This window comes from Muscardinus avellanarius (assembly GCF_963383645.1).
Source record: "Muscardinus avellanarius genome assembly, chromosome: 7".
NCBI lineage: Eukaryota > Metazoa > Chordata > Mammalia > Rodentia > Gliridae > Muscardinus > Muscardinus avellanarius.
The window spans coordinates 45,580,448-45,599,372 of NC_137793.1; the positions used below are offsets into that span (position 1 = coordinate 45,580,448).

Consider the following 18,925-nt stretch of genomic DNA (forward strand, 5'->3'; position numbering starts at 1 on the left):
TGGTTTTTGTTCTTAGTCCTATTTATGTGGTGAATAGCATGTATTGATTTGTGTATGTTGAACCAGCCTTGCTTTTCTGGAATGAAAACCAACTTGGTCATGGTGTACAATTCTCTTGATATGGTTTTGAAAGTGTATAGCTAGTATTTTGTTTAGAATTTCTGCGTCTATGTTCATTAAGGATATTGGTCTGTAATTTTCCTTTCTTGAAGTATCTTATATAGTCCTTGAGACTCTTGCCACAGCATTAAGACAATAAAAGGAAATCAAAGGAATTCAAATAGGAAGAGAGGAGCTAAAACTATCCTTATTTGCAAATGATATGATTCTTTATCTAGTAGATCCAATAAACTCAACCAAAAGACTTCTGGAGCTGATTAACCAATTCAGCAAAGTTGCAGGATACAAAATCAACCTAAAGAAATCAGTTGCTTTTCTTTTTGCCAACAATGAATCCACAATGAAAGAAATAAAGAAAACTATTCCATTTACTTTAACCTCTAAACCAATAAAATACCTAGGAATAAACCTAACTAAAGATGTAAAAGACATCTACAGAGAAAACTACAAAACATTAAAGAAAGAAATTGAAGAAGACCTTGGAAGATGGAAAGATCTCCCTTGATCATGGATAGGCAGAATTAATATAATCAAAATGGCCATTCTGCCAAAAGTGATCTATAAATTCAATGCGGTCCCCATTAAAATACCAACACTTCTCATAGACCTGGAAAAATCAGTTATGAATTTTGTATGGAGGAAGAAAAGACCCAGAATATCCAACGCAATTCTCAGCAACAAGAACCAGGCAGGAGGCATCACAATCCCGAACTTCAAATTATACTATAGAGCAATAATAGTTAAAACAGCATGGTACTGGCACAACAATAGGTAGACTGACTAGTGGAACAGAATAGAAGACAAAGAAACAAACCCACACATCTATAGTCAACTGATCTTTGACAAAGGGGCCAAACTCAAACACTGGAGAAAAGACAGCCTTTTCAACAAATGGTGCTGGGAGAACTGGCTATCCATTTGTAGAAAGTTGGATCTGAATCCTTACTTCTCACCATGCACAGGAATCAACTCGAAAAGGATCAAAGACTTAGAAATTAGACCAGAGACTGTTAAGTTATTAGAGAAAGGCATAGGATCTACACTTCAACATATAGGTACAGAGAGTAACTTTCTCAATAAGATTTCCACAGCGCAAGAAATTAAATCAAGAATTAATAAGTGGGATCTCTTCAAACTAAAAAAGTTTCTTCTCATCAAAGGAAACTATCAAGAACCTAAAGAGGAAGCCTACAGAATGGGAGAAGATCTTTACCAGCCACCACTCTGATAGGGGACTAATATCCAGAATATACAAAGAGCTCAAAAGATTTTACACTAACAAAACAAACAACCCAATCAAGAAATGGGCAACTGAAATGAATAGACATTTCACAAAAGAAGAGATACAAATGGCCAATAGATACATGAAAAGATGTTCAACATCAGTAGCCATCAGGGAGATACAAATCAAAACTACGCTGAGATTCCATCTAAACCCAATCAGAGTGGCAAACATAAAGAAATCAAACAACAACAATTGCTGGCGAGGATGTAGGGAAAGAGGAACTCTTTTACACTGTTGGTACAAGTGCAAACTAGTTCAGCCACTATGGAGATCAGTATGGAGATTTCTTAGAAAACCGGGAATAGATCCACCATTTGATCTGGCTATACCACTCCTGGGTATCTTTCCAAAGGGGTTGAAATCAGAGAACTGCATTATCATATGCATACCCATGTTCATAGCAGCACAGTTTGTAATAGCAAAATATGGAACCAAACTAGATCTCCATCAACAGATGAATGCACTACAAAATTATGGGAAGTACACACAATGGAATTCTATTCAGCTATAAAGAAAAATAAAATAATAGCATTTGCAAGAAGATGGAAGGAACTAGAGAACATTGTGTTATTGAGATTAGTCAAGCACAGAAAGAGAAGGGACATATGTTTTCTCTAATATGTTCAAGCTAGTGAGTAGTGGTAATAACAGAGGGATTCCAGATGATGGAGGGGAAATCTCAGCAAAACTTGAACGGAAGGATAGGAGAGGAAGAAAGCTGAGGTTGTTCAATGGAGGAGCTACATACAAATATGTGTAATAGCATAAATACAACATGATTAACCTGGATACTCTCTATTGGGGGGGAGGGAAAGGGAGGGGGAAGGGCATGAAGCAGAATGTAAATGTACACCACTCTCAATATGTTCCACTTATAAAAAAATAAAAATTAAATTAAAAAAAACACAGTTTCACTAAGTTGTTGAGGAGACATCTCACTAAACTGGTAATACTGGCCTTGAATCTGCAATTCTCCTGCCTCAGCCTCCCAAGTTACTGGGATTACAGGTATATTTTGCATAAGTTTTAGTTATAATTTACACTTTTTTTTTTTGCAGGTCTGGGGATGAAACTCAGGGGCATTTGACCTCTGAGCTACACCCCCTGCCTTGTATTTTATTCTTTATTTTGAAACCGGGTCTCACTGAGTTGGAGAGGTCCTCACTAAGTAGCTGAGGCTATCTGCGAACCGCGATCCTCCAGGTCTCAGCCTCCTGAATGCTGGGATTATAAGTGTACGCCACTATGCCCAGCTATAATTTACACTTAAATCAATCCTCATTACTAATTATACAAAATTATTTCTTTTTTACCCAGAAATTCTTTTAAGAAAAAGTATAAGGTAGAATAAGTGGCTTTAAAAAACATTTTTTAGAAAATTTCTCCTTAAAAATCACTTTGCTGAGATTGTCATACAATTAGTGATTCATACAGAATATGAAATATGTAGGGGTTATTTCATAATTGTACAAATTCTCATCCTTTCTGTTTTTGTTCTCAAGTACTATGAATACATGGTATGCACGTGAAATTGTGCTATCTGCCATTCCTACCGGTAAAATAAATGCCTTGTACTCATATTTGCTATAATTTTTAGAAATTAGTATCACAGGAGAGAAATTCTGACTTCAAAAGTGATACGTAAACAATGGCAAAATACTTCTGTACTTTTACAAATGCTAGAGAAATTAAACTAATTAAGAACTCTAGTTGCATTTACTCAGAAAAATCTGTAGCCAAAACAGAATACATTCAACTCCTTTTAAAACTGCATTCTCTTATTTAACAAAAAAAAAAACATTTTTATGACTGCAATACTTAAGTTCTTAAAATGAATAATAATTTGAAGGAACAATGCTTTCATTCCATTGGAAACAAAGTCTAATTGAAAATTAAAATGCAAATATTTTGTTCTTTTGATTAAGAATGCAATTTCTAATTTCAGTTGAATGATATTTTGTACCTTATTGATGATTGGCTCCTCCATCATAGAATTTTTGATACTTTCATTGTTGTCCTCTAATGACTTCACATCAAAAAAGAATAATCACACAACAAAGAGTAAAGATGAGATGTAACATGCAAAATACTGGAGATGGGTTTAAAATTATATTTTAAAGCAAATTTATTAGAAAAGAATGTGGAATTGAGTTATTATTCTAAAAATTCATAAACCTTAAAAACACTATATGTTAGAATGCATAATTAGGGAGCAGAAAAACATAATAGTTTAGAACTCACTAGCCATTACAAATGTTATTCTACATCATAAAAGTTTTTACTCACTTGAAATGTTGTCATTAAAGCTAAGTCTAAAATATTTTATATTTTAAAATTCAGAGCTACTGGTTACAGAGAATGTTCAATCAATTAAAAGTCAGAGTCAATTGTTCTCTTAGACTTTTAAAAGCTTATTTCCATGAAATATGACCCCTCAGAAAAGCCTGATTAGAAAGTTTCAGTTTCTACTTTTCTAATTCTCTCCTACTGATTAAACCAAAAAGAGTCAATAAATTGCTTGAAGGCACAAGCATATATAAAGGGGATATGAGCACATGTTAAATAAAAAAATTGATTCAGGACTTCTAATTCTTAGAGAATGAAAGAAAATAGCAAAAGGAGGTGGCAACTAAGATAGCAGCTGTCAAGTCCAAACTCTTTGTTGGGAATGACTCAGAAAATCTATCTGCAGTCATATGTAGTTAGTCTCCAAATAAGTACAAATAGGAAAGACACTCTACTTTAAAAATGCATGCACCAGTACACAATATTATATACGAAAAGAAAAGATCTGAAGATACACTAGCACTTTAAGGTCAGATGAGAAAATATTTCAGATAAAGAAATGATAAAATTTCATTTTCAAGCACATAAAGAAATAAAGAAGTATCAGTAGTGTCAAAATATTATTCTTCTTGCATTCATAATATATGGCCTGTCTATCTCTTAAACAGCTGAAATGTCATAACTGTGACATAATCACTATTTTTTAAAACTTATAGATGAAAGGTAATGTGAATACAAAAAATAGGGTAACTAATGTTCCAGTAAAGATTAAATAATTTTATCAACTTAACTATACAATAAAGATTCAATTTAACTCCATACAACCTATGTTTTATTATACATTTTTTGTCATATTTTCTTTATTAAAAATCTTTGAGTACCACAATCAAAAATAAAACAACAAAGCAATAACAAATTTCTCACAACTATCAGTGATTGGGTGAATAGATAAAAAAAAAAAACTGTAAAGGGTAAAATAATCATTTTGCAGATTTAAAAACTAAAATTTAGCCGGCCGTGGTGGTGCACGCTTGTAATCCCCGTGCTTTGGAGGTAGAGACAGGAGGATTGCGCAGGTTCGAAGCCAGCTGTGCTGGCTTAAGAGACCCTGTTTCCAAATAAAAAAGTATAAAAAGTAGGTCTGGGAGTGTAGCCCAGAGGTAGAAGGGCTTCCAGGAACCCCAGTACCACCACCAAAAAAAAAAAAAAACCCTAAAATTTAGAGAAAATACTTAGCTTACTAATGTTTACATTAGCAGTCCAACACTTATATTCATGCTTTTGATTAAGATAATTGCAATAAAAATAATTTAAATCTCTTTAGTAATCATGAAACTCCAAAGAAAACCAAAAATAAAACAAGAGAAATTAAAAAATGTGTAGTTATACTCATTACATGCTATTCTTATGCATTTTACCCTGGTTATAGTACTCTATGTCCTTAATAAGTCCATTCCTAAATCCATATGATAATCAAAATTTGCATATTCCTATTAAAAGGCGCCCTAGAGAAAAAAATGTAGCAAGCAAAGAAAAAAAAATTTTTTTCTTGTGGTACTGGGGATGGAACTCAGGAATACTATACTGCCAGGCTATACCACAGCCCTTTTTATTTTTTTGTTTTTAAACAGGGTCTCTCCAGGTTGCTGAAAATCTCCCTACAATTCTGAGGCTGACCTCAAACCTGCAATTCTCCTGATTGGAGGATTGCAAGTACTGGGATTACAGGCATGCACCAACATGCCCAGCTAAGCATGCTTTTTATATAAAATAATGCAGCAGTGCTTTTTACACTACATCAGAATGATGTAACCTGTAATTTTTTTTAGGAAAATATAAATTTAAAATAAAATATTACCTTTCCATTAAGCATACCCTAGTCAGTCTTGTAGTCTTCTGTAGTACATTCATTGTTAATTTTATTTAATCAAGCATACTGTTAAACTGTTTTAATGATCACTCATATACCAAACATTTAAGACATATATAATGTTAAATTAACAATTATGAAGTATATTCACGTTTACCTAGATTTCAATGTAATACCAAGGTACTCATGTCAAAAATCTTTTATGTCAGAAAGAACATATATTACATTTACTGAGATGCTAAATTTGAATATAAAATCAATGAAATAGTAAGCAATAGCACATACAATTAATTGCCTCTTAAAATCAGTACTTAAATCAAGAGACTATGATATATGCATGTGTGTGTGTGTGTGTGTGTGTGTGTGTGTGTGTGAGAGAGAGAGAGAGAGAGAGACAGAGAGAGAGAGAGAGAGAGAGAGAGAGAGAGAGAGATTTTCCTTTTTTTCAAGGTTTTATGTCATCTTGATTTTTGCTTACTTGTAAAGCAAATGAAACATCATGCTTTTCCTTCCACTTTAAAAACTGTATATAGTATACTCTCAGACTAGTTCAGAACTATTCAAAATATGGTCCACAGACCAGCTGTCAGTTTTGAACTCTGTTACTGCTTCAAAGAGATAGAAAATATACTACATAACTATGTCTACTTTTTAGTTTACCTAATATTTTTTCATAGCAAAACTTTCTCAATGAAAGGAGCAAGATGTTTATTTACATTTAGATGTGGATTCCCCATACTTTAAAATAGCACTAAATAAATGGCAAAAAAACAGGAAAAAAAAAAAAAAAAACAAATACTAAAGTCCCCAAACTCCTCCAAAGAAACCCATTACAATGGCAATATCAATCAGTTACAAAATAATTATAAACTGAGTTAGCAATTTTTCAGTTACTTAGGCGAATAAGAAAAAAAGGTATATATTTAAAACCTCAGTAACAAAAGAGTAAAGAGATTTTAACTTATACAAACCTCATTTAGACATCGTTTCTTTGTGAATATATTTCTGATAAAGGTCTCTTGAATCTCTTCCTGCTTTACTAAGTACTGCCAAAGCCTCTTCACAGACAATGCCAGATGATGTTTGGATCTACAAAGAGACAATAAACTTAATTATATACTTCAGGTATTTCTGATTAGCTTGACCTCAATTCCTTGGTGATATATGAATGCTTATTATAAGTTAACTAGAATCATATGATATGATCTAGAAAAGCAGCCTGCAATCTCTCTTCCTCTTTTATTTTTATTTATTTTATTGGGAGGGATACTAGGGATTAAACCCTGAGCATTCTGCCTCTAAGCTATCCCCTAGCCCATTTTTTATTTTTGTGTTTTATAACAAGGTCTTGCTAGGTTGTGCTGAGATTATCACTATGTTGCTGAGGCTGTCCTCAAACCTGTGATCCTTCTGCCTCAGTCTCCTAAGTATTAGAATTACAAGTGTATGCCACCACACCTGTCTAAACTTTCTCTTAAGGGATCAGATAATTAATATTCTATGCTTTGTGGGTGATGTGGTTTCTATCACACTTAACTCTGTCACTGTAGTGGGAAAGGACACACACACACACACACACACACACACACACACACACCATCCTTAATTCTAAATGCTCCAAAATCCAAATGCTCTGAAATCTAAAACTTTTAAATACTGACATGATGCCCCCAAAGTTTTTTTTTTATTTTAGAGCATTTGGTTTTGGAGTTAGGGGATGTTCAACTGGTGCAGTCTATGCAAATATTCCAAACCCCAAAAACTAAGATATCTGAAACAATTCTGGTCTCATGCTTTCTTTCTTTCTTTCTTTCTTTCTTTCTTTCTTTCTATCTTTCTTTTTTTTTTTTTTTTTTTTTTTTTTTTAGTGGTACTGGGGTTCCTGGAAACCCTTCTATCTCCGGGCTACACTCCCAAACCTATTTTATACTTTTTTAAAATTTGGAAACAGGGTCTCTTAAACCAGGGAGTCTGGCTTCGAACCTGCATGATCCTCCTGTCTCTGCCTCCCAAGCACTGGGATTACAAGCGTACGACACCATGCCAGGCAAGCATTTCTGATAAGGAATATTCAAACCACAATATGCAAATATAGGTATGGCTGTAATCCAATAAAACTTTTATTTACAAAAGCAGGAGGAGGGCTAAATTTGGACAGAAGTGCTGGCTATAGTTTGCTGGCCCTAATTTAAGAACATATTTAAAAGAAATAAGAATGTTTTCTAGAAGAGAACTAAAAGCAAAACTACTCAAAAGTGTTGTCTGTGGTCACATACCAGTCCACAAACTCTTTGTTACTGATTAGCAGTGAGCTCAGACCTTCTGCAACTGTAACACTAAGCCAGTAAGTATACTGTTTAGTTAAGTAAACATTCTGTTTTTGTAGCAATATTCTAGATGAAGGAAGCAGTATTGATTTACTTTCTGGTTCAAACTTTCTCTACTCATGGATAGTAAAATAGTTACTGACTAGCTATTTTGAACAGCACTGCTTTATAGCAAGTGTTCATAAACTTATGGTCCAGAAGCCAAATCTAGCCTGTACCATACTTAAATAAAAGTTAATGAACCATAGCCAACCCTTCCCATTTATGTATTGTTTAAGGATGCTTTCACTCTACAATGGATGCTAAGTAACTGGCAAAGACATAAAAAAAAAAAAAACCCTAAAATATTGACAGGCGAGGTGGCGCACGCTTGTAATCCCCGTGCTTGGGAGGCTGAGATAGAAGGATCGCACAGGTTCAAAGTCAGCCTTAACTACGTAGTAAAGCTCTCAACTATGTAGTGAGGCTCTCAACTTAGCGAGACCCTCTTTCCAAATAAAATATAAAATAGGTCTGAGAGTGTAGCCCGGAGGTAGAAGGCCTCTGAGTTCCATACCCAGTACCACCAAAACAAAAACAAAAACAAAAACAAAAACAAAAAAACCTACAATATTTACTATCTGGACTTTCACAAAAAAAGTTTGCTAACCTCTAAACTACCGTGGCCATTACACAAAGACACAGAATGAGCTTAGAACAGAAAACTAAACAGAAGTCGTCAAGATTTTTTCTTTAAGTACCCGAGAACATTCTGATTTAGTAAAACTCCTACTTAAATTCAGCAGCCATAGAAAAACATACTTGAAAGGAGTGTTTGTAGGTTCCAGTAAAGCTTTGTGCCGAAGAATTGCAGGACCTGCAGACAAACTCTCTTCAGTGGTATGACTTGAGATATAGTTTTGAGGTGGTCCACCATGGATTTCGAGTCGTCGAAGAAGTACTTGTTCCCAACACTGAAGTGTTTTTAGAACTGCATGACAAAGAGGTGAACTGACTGGAAGCTCTAAAAGGGGAAAAAAAATTGATCTATATTTATTTTCTGCAGTAAAAGGCTATATCCAATAGTAGGAAAACATTCTGACATGGGAAATGTAGGCATGGAAGTCTGGTAGGCTGAAAAAAGGATGTCATAAATTTGAATTTTGAATTACTTCTTCTGAATTTAATATCACATGAAAAATGTATCTTAAAATATGTGTGGAAGGGAAGTAAGTGCTTTGAACCATTACATCAGCAAAAAGGTTGGAAAGAGAAAAATTATTTAAAACTTTGTATCAGCTCTGTATGGCACATAACTTTTAAGATTTGTTTAGAAAATAAAAATGTAAAGTTAAAAAAAGTTAACATCTGCCATGAAACTCATTATTTTTCATATTTATATTCCTTATCCTCCTGATACTACTTTCAACTGTGACATATTTTTGATATTTACATCTTCACAACATCTAAACAACACGTTTATATTGGGTGCTATTCATTTTTTATTTTGAAAAGGCTCTGTTAATTACTATAAAATATGAGAATAAACTTCATCCTAACAATACAGCCACATAAAAATTATAGTTAAATTGATATTGTGGTGCTTAAAACAGATATATGAAAATACCATTCACAGCTAAGACTTTTGGTATACTATCATATCCCTTTGTTCCTATATAACTACTTCCTCCTTTGGAATTAATAAATGCAGGTTTTTGTGTATGATTAGTTTCTACACTCAGCTCACTTTATAATAGTCTCATTATAGGTAATCATATATGGTTGAGTGACTGATTTCTAGGACATTGCTCTTCTTGAATATTTAATAGTATAATAGGTATATTTATAGGTGTTTTGTGAAGGTAAAAGAAACCTACCTTTTACAAGAAGTCTTAAAGCTTTTTCTTTACTATATTAAAAAAATACATGAAACTGAAAAGCAAAAGCAATGGCACACTAGTTCATATTAAGATGTTTATTACCTGCAAGATCATGACCCGCAAAGGTATAGAAAGTCTTCAAATTGTTGAGCACCAATTGCACCATTGCCAATCGCATCAATGACCAACTAAAAATAAAGCAAAAATGGATCTGTTTAAAATTTATATAGGGATTTGAAAGAATTCACCACCCTTGGACCCCACAACTTCACTACTGGGAATCTACCTTAAAGATAAACCTACACAAAATGCAAAAATATGCTTATATAAGTAATTGCTCATATCAGTGTTATCTCCAGTAAAAGAATAAAAATAACAAAATTGTACTGGCTAAATAACTATAGTCTTAAAGGAAGAGCATAATGTGAAAGATTTGTGAGAATTGATACTCATGGATAATCAATAGGTAACAGGGAACTTATTGTGAAGGGAAACAATTTTAAAATTTCAACTAAAAAATTCTGAATTATAGCCGGGTGTGGTGATGCACACTTGTAAGCCTAGTACTTGGAAGGCTGAGAGAGGAGGATCACACAGGTTCCAAGCCAGCTGCAGCTACTTAGTGAGGCTCTGCAACTTAGTGAGACCCTATTTCCAAATGAAATATAAAAATAGATCTGGGAGTATAACCTGGAGGTAGAAAGCCCCTGGTTTCCATCCCCAGTACCACAAAAAAAGAAAAATTCTAAGTTATAATGTGTAATAATTCACCATGCTATTAATTTAACATGTATTATTTTCTTACATGTTTATATAAACCATGATAAATACTTTTATTCTTTTACTGGTACATTATTATCTTAGTAAATAATAATAGTGACATACATGTACATAGCACTTGGTGAACGTCCCCCCCCCCCTTTCCCCTAGACCATCTTTCTGGCTCAACTGAAGTTTCTCCTTCATTATCTCAAGACCCTCAGGTATCCTAATTACTCTTTAGCTTGTGCACATGAGATAAAACATATGACTCTTCACTTTCTGTGGCTAATCTCACTTAACATCATGTTCTCCATGTGCATCCAATTTCCTACAAATGACAATTTTCTTTTTCTATACTGTTGAGTAGAATTCCACTGTGTGTATATCCCATACTTTTGTAATCTATTTAACTGTGGATGGACACCTAATTATTGTATATATTATGGATATGCATGTATTTATTTATTTATTTAATTCTGCAGTACTGGAGATGGAGCCCAAGGGACATTCTACCTCCAAACTACACCTCCAGCCTTACTTTTATTCTTTATTTTGAAACAAAGTCTCACTAAGTTACAAAGGGCCTAAGTAGCTGAGGCTGTACAAGAACCAGGATCCTCCTGTCTCAGCCTCCCAAGTACTAGGATTACAAATATGCACCACTTCACCAGGCTGCATGTATTACTATAATATTCTGATTTCAGTCCCTTTGAAAAGATACCTAGGAGTGATAGAGCTTGCTCATGTTGTGGTTTCATTCCCAGTTTTCTGAGGAATCTCCACACTAATCTCCATAGCAGCTGCACTAATATAGACAATCTCAACAGTGTGGAAGAGTTCCTATGTCCCCGCATCCACAACAGCATTTATTATTAATGATTTCCATCCTAACTGGGGTTAAACCATGACAATTTTTAAAAGATTAAAATGCCGAGGGGTTAGGCCAATGCCGGGGTGAACGGCTGGCATCGGAGCCTGCCAGGAGGCAAGGCTGCTACTGGGGCCTCCGAGGCCGGAATCGGAGTCTGCCGAGGGGTTAAGCCAGTGCTGGGGCCAGCGAGGCTGGGATCGGAGCCTGCTGTGAGGCTAGGCCGGTGCTGGGGCCTCCGAGGCTGGGATCGGAAACTGCCAAGGGGTTAGGCCGGTGCCGGGGCCAACATGGCCGGGATCGGAGCCTGCTGTGAGGCAAGGCCGGTGCTGGGGCCTCCAAGGCGGGGATCGGAGCCTGCCAAAGGGTTAGGCCAATGTCGGGGCCAGCGGCCAGCACTGGAGCCTGCGGCAGGACAAGGCAAGGCCGGTGCCGGGGCCTCCGAGGCCAGGATCAGAGCCTGCTGAGGGGTTAGGCTGATGCCATGGCCAGCGGCCGGCATTGGAGCCTTCCATGAGGAAAGGCAGCTACTGAGGCCTCCAAGACCGGGATCGGAGCCTGCCGAGGGGTTAGGCCAGTGCTGGGGCCAGCAAGGGCCGGAGCCTGCTGTGAGGCAAGGCCGGTGCTGGGGCCTCCGAGGCTGGGAGCAGAGCCTGCCAAGGGGTTAGGCCAGTGCCGGGGCCAATGGCCAACATTGGAGCCTGCTGTGAGGCAAAGCCACTACTGGGGCTTCGGAGGCCGGGATCGGAGCCTGCCGAGGGGTTAGGCCGATGCTGGAGCCAGCAAGGCCGGGATCAGAGCCTGCCTTGAGGCTATGCCGGTGCTGGGGCCACCGAGGCCAGGATCAGAGCCAGCTGAGGGGTTAAGCTGGTGTCGGGACCAGCGAGACCAGAATTGGGGCCTCCCATGAGGCAAGGCCGCTGCTTGAGCCAGCAATGTCTGGATCAGTCCACCGGGTAGCCAGGCCACTACTGGGGCAGTCAAGAGTGGGATGGATACTTGCAACACGGCATGCACAGAGAAATATTGCAGAAAATAAAAACTAGATGCTTCCCTTAATTAGCAATAACTAGGAGGAAAGGGGCAACAGGAAGAGGTCGAGCTATAGAAAGGGCCCTATAGTAAGCAATTAAGGTGACCAATCAGAGGGTATGGAATAGGGGAGAATGGAGCCTCTTTAAAATGCAGGAGGTACATAAACAAATGTATCAAAGTTAATCACAGAACAAGCATGGGATCGAGGGTGGGGGAAGGAATGGGATGGGGGCTGGATGAGGGCTAATTGGATGATGTGTGCTTGTATATTCTCTCAAGTCTTGTATTCCAATGTGATATATGATTACAATGCACCAATAAAAATAAATTTAAAAAAATTTAAATCTCTAAAAAGCAATAAAAACATTAGTATAAGTATGTAAAAAATAAAAGATTAAAATGAAATATTTCATACCTATAAGAATTAGAATTAGAATGTTCTTGCAGATGGAAATCTGAAGCTAGGGCATCATCATCATCATCATCATCATCACTTTCAAGACTCTCCTCTGAATCATATTCTACCCTACTTTGGGAAGGTTGTAGAAAAGGCTGAACAACAACAAAAAAATTACGTGTAACTTATCATCTAAAAATATTAACATGTTCTAACATAGAGTTTAATAGCAACAAGTCATATTTGCAGTTTATAATAATCAATATTAGCCATACTATGCCCTTGAATCATTATACAAGTTTCTTATTTATCCATCTATTCAACAAAAACTTTTACTGTATCCATTATAGGCCAAAATTTTACTTGATTCATGATTTTTTTTTTCTGGTACCAAGGACTGAACTCAGGGCATGCCATCTCTGAGCCATACCCCAACCCTGTTTTATCTTTTATTTACACACAGGGCCTTGCTAAATTGCTGAGGATGCCTTCGAATATGTAATCCTCCTGTCTCAGAAAAAATTGAGATAGTATAATGATTTTTAAATTTTTTAAAATTTTTCTGTGGATCATATTGAAAATGGCATACATTCAGACTGTGCTTGGTGCCCCCCCCCCCAATTCCCCTTCTCCTCCTCCCAACAATGAGTGTCCAGGGTGACCATGCTACATTCATACTTTTACACATATTTGAATCTAACTCCTCCATTAATCAACCTCAACCTTCTGTTCCTACTCTTCCATTGTAGCTTTGCTGAAGTTTCCCCTCCATTTTCTGGAGTCCCTCTGGTATTCCTAATACACCCTAGTTTGGGCATATTAGAGAAAACATATGTCCCTTCTCTTTCTGTGCTTGGCTGATATCACTTAACATTATGTTCTCCAGGTCTTTCCATCTTCTTGCAAATGAAATTATTTTGTTCTTCTTTAGTGTTGGGAGCCATTAAGGCCTTCCCCTAGATTGGTGTCTCTGACTCAGCTGATTATCTTTCACCCAGAGTCAACAAGGTTTGGGGTTATGGAAAGTTCAAAGAGGTCTGAGAGAAGATCAGATGGTGATGACTCGAGGGTACTGATAGGCCTATCTGTAATGTGTGTTTTGTATTGGTCTTTATTGTATTCTGGTGGTGATAGCATGAGGATATTGAATGACCTGTAACTGTATAAATACCTCTAGAGAAATAAACCCATAGTTGGTCCAATAGAGAATACTGACCCAGGAGCAGGGGTCGGCCAGTAGAGATAGTAGGCTGGTGGCTCCCCCACGTTAGGGCTAAAAACCCTTCATCCTCGCGCCTCACTTCAGAACCCCTACTCTTGCCGGCAGGCTCTGGCAGGTGGTGGCCCATACGGGGAAATTCTGAAACTGAGGATCCCAAGAAGGACACGGCTGGATAAAAAAGGAGCGTGCTTGAAAGATTTTTGGTAGCGGTGAAACATGGGAATTTTGTAATATATAATTGGACACTAAAGTAAAGCTTTGAGCAAAAGAAAGCCAGCAAATGAAGAAAGAAACTAAGATAGAAAATGAAGAAAGAAACTAAGATAGAAAATGAAGAAAGAAACTAAGATAGAAAGTGAAGAAAGAAACTAGGATAGAAAATGAAGGTGCCTAACGTGTAAATAGTAATAAAGGATAGGTCAGAAGATTAGTTCCTAACGTAAGAGTTGTAAAAATCCAATGGGTCAAAAAATATATAATAAACCATGGTCAAAAAATAAGTTTCTTGTTTTTTGCATATATGTTAGAAGATATGCTTTGTGTTAAGCTTCCTAAGGAAGAATCTGCTGCTCAGTACCATAGAGATGAGTTGTTTTCTTTAATTTCACCACTTCAAGCAGCGATAAATCGGGCTGCAAAAAACGGAGAAGATACTAGGGGATTCAGAGTTTTCCCTGATACTGAAGACCCAGATGGTTAAGGCAGTGTTATTAGAGTTCTTAAATGCCGACAAAACTGGGTCAAGGAGGTGTTAATTTTTTGAATGCTGACAAAACTGGTCGCACAGCAGCAGATAGATATTGGCATCCATCCTCCAAAAACAATTTTGCTCTAGTAAAATGGAAATATCCTTGCACAGGAATTTGGAAAGGTCCTGACCCTATACTATATGGGGAAGAGGGCATGTTTGTGTTTTTTCACAGGATGAAGATAATGCACGGTGGATACCTGAGCGGCTTGTGCGACATATGGCTCAAGCAGAGATGGAACACTCAGATTGATGCTGATGACTGAAAGATAGAAGACTCTCGGATTAATGCTGAGGACTGAAACATGGGTGGGAGATCATTGTCTTCAGTAACAACTCGCAATTACTGGGACTTCTTGCTTTGAATTTTGCACCCATTGCAGAAACTTTTGGTTATGCTGGACAAAGAACTGGTAAAAATGGCGGGAAGATGGGATGTCTACAGTTGACACCTGTGATATTGCAGACAAGTACAGAGACTGATATTTTGGACAGAGAATTGATAGTACAAAGACTGATAGTATTACTTTGGAATTGGTACTTTTGATTATTTTGGACAAAGACTGATAGTAAATGTGCTATTGAAGGTTTGGTCTTATGGGGCCCTGGTTACCCAGGGGAAAAAGATAAAAATGTTAGCCCACTAATAACTTGTTTACTCTGTAAAACTGATTCAACAGGTAAAAATTATTGTGTTAATTGGAGAAAATGTCTTACTGAAATGCCTATCTTACTGATACTCCCAATACCTTGTTTATTAGAGACTCGGGACAGAGTGTGGCCTCAGGACAAAGTGAGAACATTTTTTCAGCAGAAGTGCATAATTTACCTTTGAAGGGTACCCCCATTTAAGAGGCTGGTAGTCAATGACGGGTAAGATTTCCTTGGGACAAGGAAAACTAAGACAGGATATACAGCTTAGCTCTGTATTATCCAAAGACGGGTAATCCTTGATACAAAAAGGAAACAACCTAAGACAGACACAGTCTTCTTTAAATATAGTAAAAAAGGGGGAATTGTTGGGAGCCATTAAGGCCTTCCCCTAGATTGGTGTCTCTGACTCAGCTGATTGTTTTTCACCCAGAGTCAACAAGGTTTGGGGTTATGGAAAGTTCAAAGAGGTCTGAGAGAAGAAGATCAGGTGGTGATGACATGAGGGTACTGATAGGCCTATCTGTAATGTGTGTTTTGTATTGGTCTTTATTGTATTCTGGTGATAGTAGCACACGAATGTTGATTGACCTGCAGCTGTGTATAAATAATACCTCTGGAAAAACAAAGTCAGCGTCAGCGCAATAAAGAAGAGATTGACCCAGAAGTTGTGTTGGCCAGGAGTGTCAGCGCAACAGAGAATACTGACCCAGGCATAGTCGTCGACCCGTAGGAAATACTGACCCACGAACAGGGGTTGACCAGTAGAGATAGTAGGCTTGCGGCTCCCCCACATTAGGGTTAAAAACCCTTCATCCTCGCACCTCACTTCAGAACCCCTACTCTTGCCAGCTGGCTCTGGCACTTTAGAGCTGAGTAAATTCCATTGTGTGTATTTCCCATAATTTTGCAATCCATTAATCTGTTGATGGAGACCTAGAATGGTTCCATATTTTGGCTATTGCAAATTGTTCTGCTATGAACATGGGTATGTATATGTTACTGTGGTTCTGTTATTTCAACCCCTTTGGAAAAATACGTAGGAGTGGTATAGCTGGATCATATGGTGGATCCATTTCCAGTTTTCTAAGGAATCTCCACACTGTTCTCCATACCAGCTGAACTAGTTTGCACTCCCACCAACAGTGTAAAATAATTTCTTTTTCCCCACATCTTCACCAGGATTTGTTATTTGATTTCTTTATGCTTGCCACTCTGGTTGGGATTAGATGGAATCTCAATGTAGTTTTGATTTTCATCTCCCTGATGGCTTAACAAGTGGGATGGTATCAAACTAAAATGTTTCTTCTCATCAAAGAAAACCATCAAGAACCTAAAGAGAAAGCCTACAGAAAGCCACGACTCTGATAGAGGGCTAATATCCAGAATATACAAAGAGCTCAAAGGGCTCTACACTAGCAAAACAATTAACCCAATCAAGAAATAGGCAATGCTGAACTGAATAAACACTTCACAAAAGAAGAGATACAAATGGTCAAGAGATATATGAAAAGATGTTCAATATCATTAGCCATCAGGGAGATAGTATAATGATTTGAATTTAGAATGTCCTCATTGCCCCCAGAGAAAAAATAGTAGTAATGTTAGAAGTCAGTTTTGTTTTGTTTTGTTTTTTGTGGTACTGGGGTTCCTGGAAACTCTTTTGCCTCGGGGCTACACTCCCAGACCTATTTTATATTATTTTTATTTGGAAACAGGGTCTCTTGAGCCAGCGCGGCTGGCTTTGAACCTGCATGAGCCTCATGCCTCTGCTTCCCAAGGGCAGGGATTATAAGCATGCACCACTACGCCCGGCGAAATCAGGCTTGGCTTTTTAGGAGGGGTCCCCAGAATGTGTTCTTTGGAATTATACTAAGTCTCTCCTCCCCCTGCTAACTCTCTGCTTCAGGCCTCTGTGATATAATAGTAGATCCCTTACACTTTCCCTCTCTCCACTTTTCGCCACCATGCCTGAAATGTGCAGATCCAGCCTCACATGGATTAAGCCTCTAAATATGCAAACTCTGTGAGCAAATAAATCTTCTTTCCTATAAGTTGCTTGGTCAATTGTTTTGGTTATGGCAGTTAGAATGTTGCCAGAGACAGTGGGGTCACTGCTATTACTAAGTCTGACCAAGTTTATTATGAATCTTTGGAACTGGTTTATAAAAGGAGGTTGGAATAGCCAGAACGTGGCTAAAAAAACATATGGTAGAGATCGTGCTCAGGAGATTTCAGAGGGCAAAGAGGACTCCATAGGAAATGGAGTAGAATCCATATGTTTTACATTCTGGCAAAGAACTTATCCATATTTTGCCTATGTACTGAAACTTTGTATGAGGCTTAATTTAAAGATAATGGACTGATTAAGCCAGCAAAGAAAATCTCAAATTAGCATCATAACCAAACTGCATTATGACTATTGATACGTGTGTTCAGTGAACTATACTCCAAGTAAAGCAGAGAGGCTGCAATTTGGCCAAAAAGATATGTTTAAAATTTAGAGAAAATCTCAGAACAGCATGGTATACAAACTGCATTATGGATACAGATATCTGTGTTCAGAGAACTGTTCTCCCAGTAAAGCAGAGAGACTTGCAGTTTGGCCAGAACGGTATGTGTAAAATTGGGGCCCAGAGAGATGATATTTTGGAACAAAGTAAGATATATGAAGGAAAAAAAAATAGGAAGAGGTAGCCATGATGGAGGCTGTGCCAGTAGTGGAAAAGATGGAGGTAGGCCTAGCAGTGGTCACTGAAAAGGGCCCAGGGGCAGTGATTAAAGAGGGTGTGATTTCCATTCTTGGTGTTTGCTTCGCTGGAAAATAGGCGTTATGGAGGCTTTCCCTCATATTTTAATGGAAGGCCAGACAATGTGTGGCAAGGTCAGAATCCTTATAAATAGGGTCAAATGAGGGCATTCTGTGAAGCTGTGAGAATGAAGCCATGGTTGCAAGGAATATCCCTGTGATTTAGGATGTCAAAAGTGTAGAAGGACCATAAGGAAAAGCTGTTATCTGTAACTATGGAGCTAGGCTAGAAGTCCCAATATGTTGCCCACTGAAACCAACTGGGCCATAGGGGGTGGGGCTGCCAAGGCACCTTGAGCATCGCATACTACCATATGACCTGGATGCTAGAAATGCCTCTGTAGGATCAAATACTTGCCATGGTGGAATTAGATATTGTTTTGGCCCTATTGCCTTTTTCTATGGCCCTATTCCTCTCTTTTGGAATCCAAATATTTGATGTGCCATTGTACACTGGATGTATGTTAATTTGTTTTCTGTTTCTACTGGGGTTCACAGCCAAGAGTTTACCTTAAGTCTCAGAAGAGACTCTGAACTTTGGGGAAAATTTTCCTTCTTCTAAATTGTGTGGTCAGTTGTTTCAGATTACAGCAGATAACTGCTCTCAAACCTGCAATCAACCTGTCTGAGCCTCCCAAGTACTGGGATTGAGGGTGTGTGCTACCATGCCTACCTTGATCTAAGTG

General features: G+C 37.6%; 1 protein-coding gene across 2 annotated transcripts in view; it reads right to left on the minus strand.

Annotated features, from left to right (window-relative positions):
• DMXL1 (Dmx like 1) overlaps positions 1 to 18,925 on the minus strand; it is a gene marked incomplete at both ends in the record, with an annotated part of 217,767 nt that overhangs the window by 69,685 nt on the left and 129,157 nt on the right. For both annotated transcript variants that reach the window (XM_080698416.1, XM_080698415.1), the window contains 5 exons: positions 3,369 to 3,431; positions 6,533 to 6,650; positions 8,690 to 8,891; positions 9,850 to 9,935; positions 12,828 to 12,964. In XM_080698416.1, coding sequence (XP_080554542.1) covers positions 3,369 to 3,431; positions 6,533 to 6,650; positions 8,690 to 8,891; positions 9,850 to 9,935; positions 12,828 to 12,964 — 606 coding nt within the window. The remainder of the gene's footprint in view (positions 1 to 3,368; positions 3,432 to 6,532; positions 6,651 to 8,689; positions 8,892 to 9,849; positions 9,936 to 12,827; positions 12,965 to 18,925) is intronic.